This window comes from Centroberyx gerrardi, chromosome 15 (genome assembly GCF_048128805.1).
Source record: "Centroberyx gerrardi isolate f3 chromosome 15, fCenGer3.hap1.cur.20231027, whole genome shotgun sequence".
Taxonomy (NCBI): Eukaryota; Metazoa; Chordata; class Actinopteri; order Beryciformes; family Berycidae; genus Centroberyx; species Centroberyx gerrardi.
This window is the reverse complement of record NC_136011.1, coordinates 18,241,485-18,256,649: the sequence shown is the minus strand read 5'-3', so window position 1 is coordinate 18,256,649 and position 15,165 is coordinate 18,241,485. Positions and strand designations below refer to the sequence as shown.

General features: G+C 43.5%; 1 protein-coding gene across 1 annotated transcript in view; it reads right to left on the bottom strand.

The window, feature by feature from the left end:
• adam12b (ADAM metallopeptidase domain 12b) overlaps nt 1-15,165 on the bottom strand; it is a 73,095-nt gene that overhangs the window by 45,344 nt on the left and 12,586 nt on the right. Inside the window, exons 2-3 of the mRNA XM_071895348.2 lie at nt 12,926-13,035; nt 9,894-9,967 (exon numbers count right to left, since the gene is read on the bottom strand). Of these exons, the coding sequence (XP_071751449.2) occupies nt 9,894-9,967; nt 12,926-13,035 (184 nt within the window). The remainder of the gene's footprint in view (nt 1-9,893; nt 9,968-12,925; nt 13,036-15,165) is intronic.

Below are 15,165 nucleotides of genomic sequence, written 5' to 3'. Positions count from 1 at the left end.
GTTATTGCCTGAAAAGAAAAATGAATTTCCTCTACGGCTCTCTATGGCTCTATGGCTGACACTGTTTCTGGAAGGGTCAAACTTGAACTATACATCTCACAAAAGGCTTTATGTGAACATCAGATTTGAAGTAGCGGAGAAGAGCTGGATATGAGAAAAAATATACCTGAATAGTCATCTTCTTTCCAAACAATGTATCTTGCGATGGAATTGACAATAATCACTACAAACAAAATGCTGCATACATAAAATATTACAGTCAGCGACACCTTTGAATGACACCCATATACCCAGCAGTTGATTACTGGCATGTAACAGAATAGAAATGGCCCGTTAGCCTCCTCAGGATCACATCCTAATGCTCCTCTGTATGTTGAAGCCAATATATGGATACTGTGTGCATGCAGTAGCTTCATTAAAAGTTTGGTAAGAAAGAAGAATTTTAAACAACCCCTGGAAATAGTTTTTGTACAACTGCCCAGTACTGAGATGAACTATTTTTTGCCTTTGCTGCTTCAATATTCACATCCATAACAAGCTACACACCGGAACTAATGAGTGACTAGGGATCTTCAAGGGAGGTGGCCTATTATTATTCATTGAAAAACAGTAAACAAATGCATAAATGTTACTGTCAGAGGGTTCCTATCTGTCCAATTAATCTATGGTTGCTCCCCTGGGCAGCCTCATTGTTCAGCCATACTTCTTTTTGTCTTCAGGGGAAATATGCAATTAAGAGCTGAGCGGAAATAATATTAAAATGTATTTTTTTCTTAAATTTTTCCCCTCCCCTCCGTCTTTCTCTCATTGCCCTCTTTCTCCCCCCCAAAAAAGACATGAAATAAACGACGCATATCAATGTGATTCAATCAGCAGCACCCCCCGACCCACAGCGTGTGTACAGTTGTTCTTTTTAAAATACTCAAAGGAGTAGACAGACTTCGAACCTCAAGTGTGAGGAGCTTATAAAAGGCAGCACAGTGCCGCATAGCACGACCGCTTTAAAAGAACGCTCCCCTGACTGCACACACACACACACACACACAGCCCAGACCATCCGCCATCCAGTCCCAGACCTCACAAAGCATTGTTTCCCTCCTCTTAAAAAATGTCTCACATCATTAAGCCCGCTCTTTACACTTTTATGGATGCTGCGCTGAATCTCCAATAAGATAATAGCATCCAATCTGTCATTCTCCACACCATTACCTTGCAAACATGGCGGAGATGGAAACTTTCACTCGGCGCTGATGTATCATTTTAACATGAGGATCAGGGTGAGGGATCTGTCACTGGTGCTGATGCAGTGTAACGTGAGCCACACTGAGAGGGAGATGTCAATTATTGGACTGGTGGTGGGTGACAAAGCAACAACAAGTGCTTTTTGAGTTAATCATTGCCTTGATTTTGGGTTACAGCTTTAAGACACTTGATATTCCTCTGATAGCTATCACTATAGTGAACAGTTAGCAGAGTGTCAGAGTCAGAAATGCCTAACTGTATCTTTTCTCGTACCTCATACAGGAAACATAAAACCTGGTCGATAAAAGAAATATAAAGAATGTCACTGAACTTCATGAGTTCTCATTCAGAGGGTCAGTTTGTGCTACACAGATGGAAGAAGTGTAAATCACTGTAAATCCTGAGGAACAACCTCATCTCAACACAATAAAAACGACTTTTTACCAGTCTAACCATTTATAACTTTTCCTGTAGATTTCCTCTTTGTGTGTCTATTCATTTATTTATGTCTGGTTATTTATGTATCTGCTTATCACTAGAACTGTTGCTTAAACAAATCCGCCAGCTATCTTATTTGCTTCCTTAGCAAAATTTCCCGCTGGCTTCTCTGTTTATACACATGGCCTGTGGAGTTAATTGTGCTGCTGTCCCCGTGTTTTCAAGCTCAACACAGACCTGTACAATAGCAGCACAGCAGAAAATTCCCCTCTATCGTTGATGTGATGTCATGTACTTCCCCTGCCTTGTTTTCCTAGGCACATCTGGTTTATTATGAAGACACACTTCCTCTAGTGTGTGTGTGTGTGTGTGTGTGTGCTCGTGCGTGTGTACAGTATGTATATGTGTGTGTATGCGTGTGTTTTCTCTATGCCAGTACTGTATGCGTGTATGTCTGTAAACTGATGTATGCATGGCATTGTTCACAGTGAAAGCTGTTTGGCATCTCTAGCTGAAACCCATGTGACCTGCCAGGGTTCTGAAAAGCTTCTATGCATACATTATGCAAGCATATGCACACAATGCTGATGTGTGTTTATCTGAACCATACTGTTCACATGTATGTGGGGAGATTTTAGAGTATGGATGTGAATGGACGTACATCTGGGAATACATGGATAACACCAATCTCAAATGTTGCAGACCAGTGGCTTTAGCTCAGGACCGGCAGCATCAGCAGTAATCTCAGTAATCCCTATAATCTGCAGCCTACATCACCTGTATGGGCTCAGTGATATTACTGGCATCGTCCATATCAGATAGACATCAGTGAGAGTGTGAAACAGCTGCTGAGCTGCGCTGTATCAGGCAAAACAGTCTTTATTTCTCATGGGTCCACTAAAAATGACCTATTCTTTGTGCAATGCTGAGATATATAGGAGGTTGTGAATCACAAAGCAATTTCTATTTTTTCATGGCAGAGATTTCTCATTAAAGCTTTGAAACTGATGGCAAAGGGGACCGGGAGGTTGGGTGTGTTCTTGTGAAACGTGATTATGATACAGTCGACCGTGGAGTGGTTGAACCAAACTGTGTAACAGGATGCGCTTCGCCCAGGAAATTAAACCTCATGACAAATTGTACAGTAATGGTTGCATTGTGTCAAAGACAAATGCATAAGAGTGCATTATAATGTATAGTTCACACATGCATTTTATTATCTTGAGAAATCTATGTATAAAAAAGTAATGTAATCACTCATGCACACTCTCCAGGATGTTTTTCCTGCTGATGTAGATAAACGATGTCCCAGATAAATACGGGCATTATGCACCATTAACATCTGTAGCCCCAGTCCCCCATATGAAAAAACATAACTTAGAATATGCTTTCCACTCGCCTACACCAAGGCAATAGTTCATTCCACTGACGGCATATATATCACAGAGCCTTATTTAAAAAAGAGGGCTCCAGCCTTTTTAAGTATGTTAAGGGTGAGGCTGCAAATGCATCACCTCCGTGTTCTCATTCGGAAGCACTTACTCTCTGTAATGCGCTCAAGAACGAAACAGAAAACTGCCGACGTCTGCAAGACCCTAACTGTTCTGCCAGCCAGCAGCACCCTTGACAGGTGACCCACTCTCTGTACAGTACGTGTGAGGTTAAAAGCAGTGAAAATTGGGCGATGTTCCACTGAATGTTGCCTCGCATAAATGAGAAATGCACACGCACGCATGCACAAAAACACCCAACAGAACCCGAACATATTTGCTAAGTGCCGTGACAACATCCTCGCCATCCCCTCCGCTGCTGAAGGCCCCTAAAAATAGATCTGTAGCAGCGAACAAACAGGGGTGATGTCATATGCTGACACACTGTATTAGTGTAACACATGAACAAAGTTTATTCAACTGCTTCATTGAAAGCCCAAATCCAGAATTAATTTGGATACATACATTTTTGGCATATTCATTAAAATTCTTTGAGTTTGAGTTTGGGGCTTTAGTATTAGGGGGAAAAATGTTCAAAAACATAAATATTTATGATATTCAAAAATCATTCTAAGAAACAGGGTGGGTCCAGCTACATAATTGCATTAATATTTCACCAATGGCATGCAATCAACCACTTTATTTCAGGTCAAAAGTATGTGATTTTTGCTTCAGGGCCAGCAATAGAGCAGCAAGGATTCTTGCTGCTCTATTGCTGGGTCAACACAACTGGCTTAACACTCATCTTCCCCAATGATCTCTGGATCTGGAAAATCAATCAGGGTTTTAGGGAAAGAAGGAGGGAAAGAGAGAGAGAGAGAGAGAGAGAGAGAGAAAGTGAACCTAAGATAGGGAGAGACTTAAAGAGAAAAAAAGACTTTGAGAGAGACTTTGAGCTAGCTTGGCTCCGACGCTTGGCTCTGATCCCACCGGTCAAAAAAAGCACTACTCTAATCTTTTCCCCGAGCAACACCTAAGCCTTCTCTCTCTCTCTCTCTTTGTCCTTCAAGACTGGGCAACTTTTCCCAAGGGCACTCCGCATTATCCACTAACTCTCCAGCCACCCCGCACCACTATCCACTAATTAAAGATGGCAGGAGGCAAAATGCGATCACTGTGCGCCTGTAAGCTTAGCAATAACTGAAACTACTATGTCATCGAGGAAAAAAAGGGGGAAAAAAACATGCAGATCAATTCTAAAATCAGCAAACACAGTGCTGCTGCTTGGGAGAGTTGTCCCTTCTGTTGAGTATGCACACACACACACACACACACACACACACACACACACACACTGTGAGACGGGGGTTGCAGCAGGTCAGACTGCCAAAGTATTTTGTTTCTCAACCTGAAACTGGCACAATGCTGCAGCAGGTAAAATGCCTATAACCACTGCAGTGGAAGTTTTTACAAGCCAACTGGTATAAACCTCCTGCAGCACAAACACAATAGGTAATCACATTGCTTTTCTTCTTGCATTGCCTTCAATGGGTAATAATATAATGTACACGGGACATCAATTTTCTCTGTTTCTACAGTATCGCTATGGGGCTTACATACAGTAGAATAACTGGCATAAACAGTGAACAAGCGAGGCAAAACAGCCAATCGGAAACCCTTGCTTGTAGGTGATTGGTCTTTAACCTTGTAATACAGTGCGAATTGATTGTGACAGGCAGAACAGAGAGCCTTGGCATCCAAAGTAAAGAGGCACTGAGACTTGGCACCAGAGGCTAAGTGCACATGTGTTGGCACCAAAGAGCAGCCTCAGGTCCAACGTGCCCCACTGGTGGCTCTGACAAGGTCTCAGGTTGCATGATGAGGGAAGAGCTGGTCTCTCAAAAACACAAGACGCAGACAGATCATGTGCACAGACGGACACAAGCAAATGAATGCGCGCTCTCTCTCTCACACACACACGCACACACACACACAGACAAAGAGACAGACATACATACAAACAGGCCGACAGGGAGACAGATTGCAGAGACACATCACAGAAAGAAATCATCACAGCAAATTGATCACAGGTATGAGGGAAAAGACGAAAGGGAAGTGATGGATGAGTCGGTCCGACAGGCAGAAGAAATTGCATGCTGAAGTGTTGCTGGTGAAGTCTCTTCTGAACATCCCCGGCAGCCATCTAGTTTTCTGACCCCACGCAGGTCATTAGGTCGCCACAGGTTTTTATTTAGGCTGCGAGGAAAACCCCTCATTACTCACTGTTTACACTAAAGCTGTTAGAAGGCTCTTTTAACAGCCCCCATTAGGCATTAGAGTTGACAGGCAAACAAGCCAGCAGCCAATTCTTTTCAACAGGAATGGCGCCGCTGAAAGACAGAAGCACATATAGTTCAACTTATCTCACGCTCTTGACAGATCCAATTAAACTGCGGAGGAAACCTGCGATCTCTCTTTGTCTGGCCTGAGCCCGGCCTGAATGAGTGTACTGGATAATTATATAGCTCTTCTGTGGTGCCACATATTGAGAGAGATCGTTGCAATGTCAGCCCTTCCTCTCTACGGTGTTATTGAAATGGGCCGCATCTTTCTCTCCCGTAGAGAAACCCACCGAGGATGTTGCTATGGGGATTTTCTTTGTCACAAACATAATGATGTTGTTTAGATGTGGCCATGTGTTTCAAAAGAGCTCTTTCCTCTCTTCTTTCCTGCCGCAGAAGAATGAAAGGAAATGTCCTTCTGCAGGGAGCTATGGGTAAACTATTATGAACAAATCCAATGCATTATATTGCCAGAAGAAAAGCAGAAAAAAACATTTTAATAAAAGCTGGGTGGTTAAAGACTTGCTGAATGGGACTGAAATGATTGTGAGCCTTGCAGTAAACAACGTAAGTGATGAAGTGTATTATTAAAAGTGCTTCTGTGTATGTATTCAATATGCTGTAAGCTGGGTTTGCAAATGGTTCAGTTGCTAACATCATCTCGCAAGTCAAGCACCTTAACGTTATTGTGTTCATAGAAGAGATGATGACAGCTTCAAATAAAATGCTAATTAATTAGGTCTAATTAAAACCTGAAATTGCGCACTCACTGCTGCTATACAGTAACACCAACTTTAATATCTGTTGATTGTGACTGCTTACTCCAACTGGCTTCACCAGACAGGACAAATAGGAAAAAAAACTAATGCTAATTGCAGCAAATTTCACAGGGCTTATCCTGGTTAAAATCTACATCTTTTGCACACACACACACACACACACACACACGCAAACTCCTTGGTCTCCCAGACAGTGCTATTGAAGTCTTTAATCAAGACTAATGTGGAATGTCCCGTACAACCATCATTAATCATTTGCAGCTAGCCAACATGCTATAGATCACTGCTATACATCAAAGCAGCCACTGCTGGCGCACGCCTGCATGTCTGTCCAGCTGTTTGCACTGTACAACATGTCAAGCTTTAAATACTGTATATCACATTGCCACTCCCTTTGCTCGTATAAAAAAACATGACAGGTTGTTAGCGAAACATTTTCCATTTTTCAGCCGTGTGTGTTAAGTTACCCTGTTTGCTCTGCTGTAAATTGGCATATGGAAAACAGAGGGTAATATGTAATGGCAAAATAAGGACGGTACAGAAATGGAATGGCACCTCAGTGAATTGTCACTCTTTGAATCTTTGAATTTAACATCAAGAAGTATTGAAGGATTGCTCCTCCAAGTCATATAACATTTCTAAAGACATCCTTTGAATACACTCATCCACTTTGCTTTCACAGCTTGGCTGCTCAGTAATGGCATGAACAAAATAGGGCTTGGGAGTGAATAAAAGAACAGTGGAACATTTTAAACAATGATGTGGTGGGTTCTGAGGTACATGAGGCCACCAAATAAAATCAGCACTGCTGGCACGTACAGTTATTTGGGAATAAATGAGAATTTGGATCCAGGAAAGAGGCCAGTCATTTCAAACTCACTTCCCAGTGTGCTGCCCAGGTACAGAGCTGACAGAGAGCCAAAATCAAAACTAACAGAAAGAATACAAAAGCACCGACAGAAACTCCAAACTGACCTTTTTTGGCACAAACATTTCCATATGGAACATTTTGAACTGGGCTTAGCAGGGTTCTTACTGGACTACTCCGATACACTTGTGGTGATACCCTGTGAAAGTTACAAGTAAATGTAAGCGTCTGGGAAATACATTTTTAACGGAGAGTGGGCAGCCCACTCACCGCTTGTATTTTTTTTTGGATTCAGACAGCTGGAAAGCAGATAGGGAGACCGAGTTAAGGGAGACACAGGAGAGAAAGCGAGGGCACACGTGTGGCTGCAGAAGCGACTCAACCACTCAACCCCCCGACTGTCTGGGCACACTGGGAAATCAAACTTAATGCAAGCTGAGGCATCTATGCAGAGCGGCTGTGCAATGAACACAAAGTCTACAAGGCGTACAAACAGAGAGACACATATACACACACACACACACAGTAATTATCTCAACAGGGACTCCATTCAGTCTCGGTGTATGCCATCGATGGATGCACTCACCTCTCTCTCTCACACACACACACACACACACACACACATACACACTCAGGAGCCCATGTTGATTTCTCTTCTCAAGCCTCCAGTAGAGCTTGCCGTAGCCAAGACTACTTGGGACAGGGCCAAGAGGCGGCTACCAAACAGCAGTTTATTAATTGGATCTGGTAGCCTGTTTATATTGGGCAGGACCTAGATCATTTCACATTGGCCTTGGACCAGGTGTGCTGTGCAGCGGTGCCAAATGTGGAAACCGTATGGACTCAGCAGATTCAAGCAAAAAAGGATGAGCGCTTACAGTAAACCTGCCATAACTCAGCACAAAGAGGCAGCACTTACAGTACTAAGCTCTTAAGTTCTCTGCATCCACATCTATTTGCTCACTCTTTCGGAACACCAACACTTAAAGCCAATAACGTGACTCATGTAGAGCGTACGCACCGTCTTGCTATAAATTGCACAGTAAGTGCACTCGACCTTTTCCCCTTAATTCTACGCTTTTTAAAGGTCATACTAAATTATTCAATAAATTTGTTCATATCAGACTGTAACACCCTACGGTTTTATTGCCGCTAAAAAGCAGCAATAATAAAATTTCCCATGCATAGAGAATAAAGTCTGAGTGCAAGTACAATTTTTTGGACATGCAGTACGCCGGTCGCAGCGAGCGACCTCCACGACTCCACACATCTCCTGCATTTCTAATGAGAGGATGTCATGACTTCCTCATCTCTCTCTCCGGCCCAGAAAGAACGGTTACAGCCTCAACAAAACACACACACACACACACACACACACACACACACAGAGGTCAGAGACCACCTGTTCTGAGCTGGCTGAACTGGCGAAGCGATATCAGAGGACACATCTGGCCTGACAGGGAACAGGCCGGATGGGAATGGCAGCATGCTACCGGGTGCTGGGCTGGTGACGGATGACTCACAGCTGATACTGGGGTCAGGTGGACGACGAGGGGGAGGAAGGGTCAGTCAGGATCGTGTTTTTCGTAAGGAGCGTGTGATTTCTGGACGGGGGGAATTTTATATAGGAAGTTTTAACTTTGTTTGACAGGTAAGATATGGGGTATTGTGTTAGTGACTGTCTACACGCTTGGAAGAGTAGCGTGAGTTATGGGTGAGATGAAATAAGACAGGAGGAAGAGTGTTTTACGGACTTTATGTACATCCGCTTGGATAACAGACTGTCTGCTGAAACAGTCTGCTGAAATCTCTCAGCTTTAGATTTTTATAGTCATTTTAGATTCCTAACATTTTGGAGGAGTGGGGATGATGGACATGGGATGTAAAAGAGAACATGGATATGTGGGATCACAGAGACAGCATGATAAGTATTAGTCAACACTGTCAGTATCAGTGAGGATATCAAGTGACCCGGGCACTTTTACATTTCTATATCCCCATCGAGGGCTGCAGCTGAAAACGGAGCAGCCTGAGAATCTCCGAGGTCTAATCTGTATTTGTTCCAGCGTTAGCTGCGATAGGGGTCTGTCCAGTTATGCACCACATCTATCAAGCTACTGTCAGTATCTGTATCCACAAAGCCACAGGGTGAAATATTATGTCTCCACTCGCTCTCCTGGATAAGTAACATTGGCAGAGGCAAGGCCTGAGTCAGCAATGTCATTCTTGTGAGACTGTAAATTGCCCCAGACATGTAACTTGGGATTTAAGCACTCTTTCTTCTGCACTCCTACAGTGCTTTGGATTGTATGGTATATGGAACAGTTTGTGCGTGAGTGTGTGTGTGTGTGTGTGTGTGTGTGTTTAAAACTACAGATTTATAAACTCCACATGATCTCCCCCCCTAGTTTCACAGTTCAGCGTTATTTTCCACAGACTGGAGGGGAGTGGGATGATGAGAGAAGAGGGAAAGCAAAGGAGAGCGAGGGGAGGACAAGCCTGTCCTCACAGCTCACTTCTGCCTTATTCTTTATCAGCTTTCATCTTTCTGCCCTTCAGAGAGATTGAACCATAAAAGAGCCCTATCACTAGAGGACATACTTTCTCCTTCCTTGAATATACTATATCATCGCCCGGACCCATACAACTTCCCCGTCTTGCATATTGTAGCTACAACTCTAGCCAGTCATAGCTGAGGGCAACCTGTGAGTTTATCCATTGTTTGTCTGTTTCATGTCCTTTTGTCCACAATGTGTAGAGAAAGAGTAATGATATGAAGCGGAAGAAGACTCACTCATTTTTCTCCAGCACCAGGACCAGCTGTTCACCTTCCGCACCGACCAGCAAGTGGAGTGACGCAGGAAAACTCTGAAATACAAACACATGACAGGAGTGGTGAGGGGTCGCCCGGGTCTCACCCATCCTGCCTGACGCACATCAAGCTGTAGACTATGGATCAGCTTTTATGGGAAGCTTCAACCTACTGTGACACACATGCTGTAATACAAAGCAGGATGTGACAAGGCACGGCAGTGTTGGTGAAACAGGAAGAGAGCGTTCACGTCCTGCAGTTCCCAGCAGGTTCATGGATGGCACAAAGCAGGTGCCATGGACTCTACTGTATATACAAATGTACAACCAACTTACAAGTTGTCCATCCAGATAGTCTCTTTTCTCCACTGCCCTTTTCTGTTAATAATTATAGGTACAGAAGAGGCTAGGCTCTGCAAAAAGACACTAACCTAGTACATGAGTTCAGTATTTGCCAGACATCACAATATTGTAAGTGGTTTCTGCTTTGGTGGAGAGAGTACTGTAAGTGGTTTCTGCTTTGGTGGAGACAGTTTGTTTGTATTTCAGTGCAGGAACAGTTGCGATGACTGTTTGCATATTTCAGTGCTGAATGACACTTAATTTCTTCATTTTCAGCACTGTTGATTTATAGCTGCAAAGACCCATGGGAAATGAAGGTCTGACGCTGCAGATTTCTCTCACGATTTATGGCAACAAAAAAAAAAGAACAAAATGTGTATGCATGTGTACACTAATAGTCCTACACACACACACACACACACATACACACACACACAGACACACACTCCTAAGGGGGTGCTCAAAATCTCAAAGTGGTCTTTTCCTAACAAATAGCTCCAGACGCCTGCAATGCAAAATTACTTGACAGTGTTCAGAAAAAGCTGTCGTCTGAGTGTGGGAACAATCCCCATCTGGTAGGACAAAAACAAAGTGGATTCATGCCTAAGGTCTGTACTGTCATCAGAACACACTTACAATGTGGGGAAGAAAAAACAACAAGAAGACAGAGAGAAAAACAAGGGGAAGCACAAAAATGAAAACAAGGGATTCACATATCCAAAGAAAAGAGACAAAGAAATGGACCGACACCTAAACATTGAGAAATGGAGATAAGCTGAACATGCATATCCACCCACCTACCTTCACCCATCCACACACACACACACACACATGCACACACATGCACAAAGGGAGACACACGTTGACAACACGTCCCTATGAGATAACAACAGGACAGATGAGACTACACCGAGTCCAGCTGGGGGTCAGTTCAGGTAAAAACCCTCTGTACCAGGTGGCCTTCAGCTCTATCTGTGATTCAGTGTGTGTGTGTGTGTGTGTGTGTGTGTGTGTGCGTGTGCACAGTTCATGTCAGGTCACCCGATCAGCAAAGACTGTAAGTAATGACTCTGCAATACTTTACGGCTGCTCGATAACCTTTTATTGGCACAAGGACCAGCCAAATAAATCTCTTATACGGGGAGGGATAAGTCTTAGTGCAATCTCTGATAAGGCAATCACTAGCTGCCCTAGCGGTCAGTTTAATTTGGGAAGGTCGGTTTGCAGATAGCCTATACTGGAAAACCCCCGCCTCTCCTGAACAGAAATACACTATGTCAGCAGTGGCTGGTGGTTGAACCTGTCAGATGGAGTTGATTGGGTGGTTAACAAACGACTTCCCTTTAATAAAGCTAAAACTATTCAACTAATTAACATCGCTGCCCTTCTCACACTGACATTAAGAGACTAGCGTAAAGCTGGAAAACCCAGCTCTCTCAGACGGTGATTTCCCTGCATCAGGAAAAACGTTTGATTGCTGCGGGAGAGCTCAACACCTACGCATTTCCCTCATCTGGAAAAGTTTCCTTAAGCTGCGGTGGGGGAAGCCAACATTTCAAACGTTTTTCTTTTCCAGCTTCAGTGGGCCGGGGCACGCTGGGTCTCCCTGAGCGAGGAGGTCCTAAGGCCACAGGTGTGAGTCCAGAGAGTGCGGGTTTGACTCGGCTCTTATCAATCCTCTGCATATTAGCAGCAGGATGGTGTAGTGTTTAGGGGAGACGCAGGTTCAAAGCCCCAAGCACTGACAAGCATCGGCCCTTGAGCAAGACACTGAATTCTCACCAGCTCCAGGGGAAGCATCAATACTGTATCACATCAACAATTTTGATATTAATGTAGTTTGCTTATGGCTTGGCTTTTCTAAATAGTGATAAATATATTCATGATGGTGCAGTTCATGCAGATGCCCCTATAAAATGAGCTATCTTTATATATATATATGCATGTGTATCTATATATCTATATATCTTAAGGCCTTTTCATAGTGTTTTCTTCTATTACCCCTTTTCTTTTTATTTCATCTGTCTACGATACTGTTTTAATCTGTTTATGTTTTACTTTGTTTTAATTGGTTCTTGCCTATGCTGCATCTCTGATCTTGTATTGTAAAGCAGTTTTTAACCTTCCTTTGTTCTGTATTTTTATCTATCTATCTATCTATCTATCTATCTATCTATCTATCTATCTACCTACCTACCTGCCTTATAGCCCAGGAAAGACATGCCACAGTCAGTAGGGTGTGACAAGGCTGCTTAAACTCCCAAACCATATCAGTATGGCGGGTTCATGCACTGCTGACTTGTAGAGCTGTTGAAAGGCTGACAAGTTTCAGGAATAATTTCACAGTGTGTACTGCCTAGGGGGCTAACTCATACTCAGCAAACAAAAGAGGACATATTCAAAACAAAGGAGAGGGAGCTCGCGAGCAGGGAAACCACAGAGGGGAACCAGCAGAGGATAAACAGAGCTGAGGAAGGGAATTTCTACAGAAGAAAATCAGGCAAGCAGGGAAGCAGGCTGCAGGGGAGGGAGGCTTATGGTAAAGGTAAACAAAAAGGCAGGCATCTGTACTTGGCTGAGCTCTCTGAGGCACATTGGCATCGGCTAGGCTGCCCTCTGAGCCAGCTCATTAGCATTACGCTAGTGCTGCTAAGTGGCCTTGTGAATATTTACCCTGGCTGTGAGCTGGCTGAGAGGTCTGCGCTCCTTGCCTTGCAGCAGCAGAGGCACTGTGGTCCCACGGCGCTCAGGCCCCCGCCGTTCAGCCTTGTCCGGACCACTCCCTGTAAACACATCAGTGGAACAGATTAAAGACCGAGTGATTACTGATGATGGATTAGAGCGGAAGATTTACCCCCGACTTTACCTCTGACCTTCGCTCATTACTTGCGGTTATTTGGACGACAGCAAATTCCCGCATGAACATTTCCCCCGGTCAGATTTTGAGAACACTGCAAACATCGCAGATGCCAAGCAAGGCTATGGATTTTGTGTCTAACAGGCATGCAGACAAAGGGGTCAAAATATGGGTCAATATTACTCTGTAAAATCCTCAATAATTCAAGCACACCAATAATGTTTCAGACAAAAAGAACCTTGCTGCAAAGGCAGACGCACCGCACTGCACTATTAAAGACTGTGGACTGTGCTGCTGAGGAAGAGTAAAAGCTCACTCTTGTTCCTGTGAGGAGACGCGGTGTCCCCCAAAGGGCCTCTGCAATACGACCACAGCCACCAGACAGTGCATCAATAATAGATGCTCTCACACAGTTTATGAGGAACTCAGCCCTTACAATATCTCTATGGAGCTAAAGAAAAACCTGGGCAGAAATGAAATTGGCCTGCCTTGTTCTTATTTTTCTATCTTTTCCTCTTTCGCTTCGTACAGTAGGTCAGAAACTGCAACACATGCTTCCCCCTCCTCTCACTTTCACTCTCAAACATATCATTTTACTCTTTTGTATCGTAACACTCTCTCATGCTCTCGTACTGAAGTAAAATTAGCAAAGTTAGAAACCAATTATTTTAATTAGCTGAAAAGACCGTTCATTTAGGACACATACAGTATGGGACATATATAGCATAGCATAGAATATAATAAACCGTATCAGTGGCTTCAAGAGGAATGTGGGAATCGTAATCAGAACCCCCTCTGCTCTCTCAGCGTCTCCCTCTGCTCTCCCCCTCTCCTCCCACAGACTACTGTGGGCCGTCCATACGCTCCCATGGCCTTACTGAGCGTGTCTGTACTGTAACAGGCCCAGTGGGGCTCCTGTGAAGCCCAGTAAGAAGTGCTACAAAGAGGAGCGGAGGGATGGAGAAGAGGAGGGGTGAAGCTGTGGAGGAACGGCGGGGTGGAGGAGTGAAAGTGCCAAGTAGGTAGAGGACAAGAGAGAGGTTGTCGGAGCTGACACCCCTAAAACACCTAAACTCTGTTCACCTGGCCTTGGCATAGTTAGTATTCGGCCTGGTTTCAGACAAGACAATATAGTGTCTCATGCATTTTGAGGCTCATAAATGCTCCGAATCATCAAGATAACAATCTCAAGCAGTTTGTCAAATAAATATTATGAAAGTGGGTTCATTTCTATGTGTATGATGTATAGTTTAAGAGTTATGGTTATCCCTAACTAAAAAAAAAAAATTAAAGCTTAGAATGTTAGAATGGGCAATTTTTCTATATCTATTGGAAGCCTGTTGTTTTTCACCAAATACCTACAAATTGGGAAGATTTACTAAAGGTCATCCATTTTTTTTTGTGCAAAATTTTGCAATAAAAAGCAAATTTAGCATGGATAAACCTTTTTAAATCATTAAAATAACAATTTCAATCAATCGCTCATGCTTAAATTATGCAAATAATTGGGTTTATGGGTCTCTGTACAATATATGGTTCAAAAGTTGTGGATATATTTGATTTTTATCTGTTGCGATATGTTGTGTGTGACAAAAATCAAAATGGCCACCAAATGAACGCCTTTGGACATTTTTTCACGATGGGAACATCCAGATTTGTTTACTTGGCACCTTCAGGGTTGCAAAAATACGGGTTTCCCCTCTTCCTACTAGACTAACCCTGCTATCACCAAAGACAGACTGAGGGAACATGTTTACAGGACATGTTCACTGATGTCTTCTAAACCCTTGAGGTATGCGGGTACAGTGTCACATTCGTGTGACTGCATGTGCATGCGTAACTTCATGCACATTTGCAGGGTACAACAAGAGTTCAGTAGCACACTGAGCCTCGATACTGCCAGGCATAATATTTGTTTACTTTTCCCCTCTCTCCCCTCGCAGCTGGAGACGTCTTCATTTTCGACCGCTCTGTCTCTTAATAGTCTGATGCTGCTGTCTTTGAAGATGAGACTGAGCGATGACTGCCGCGCCGCCACAACTGCATTTCTTCCAAC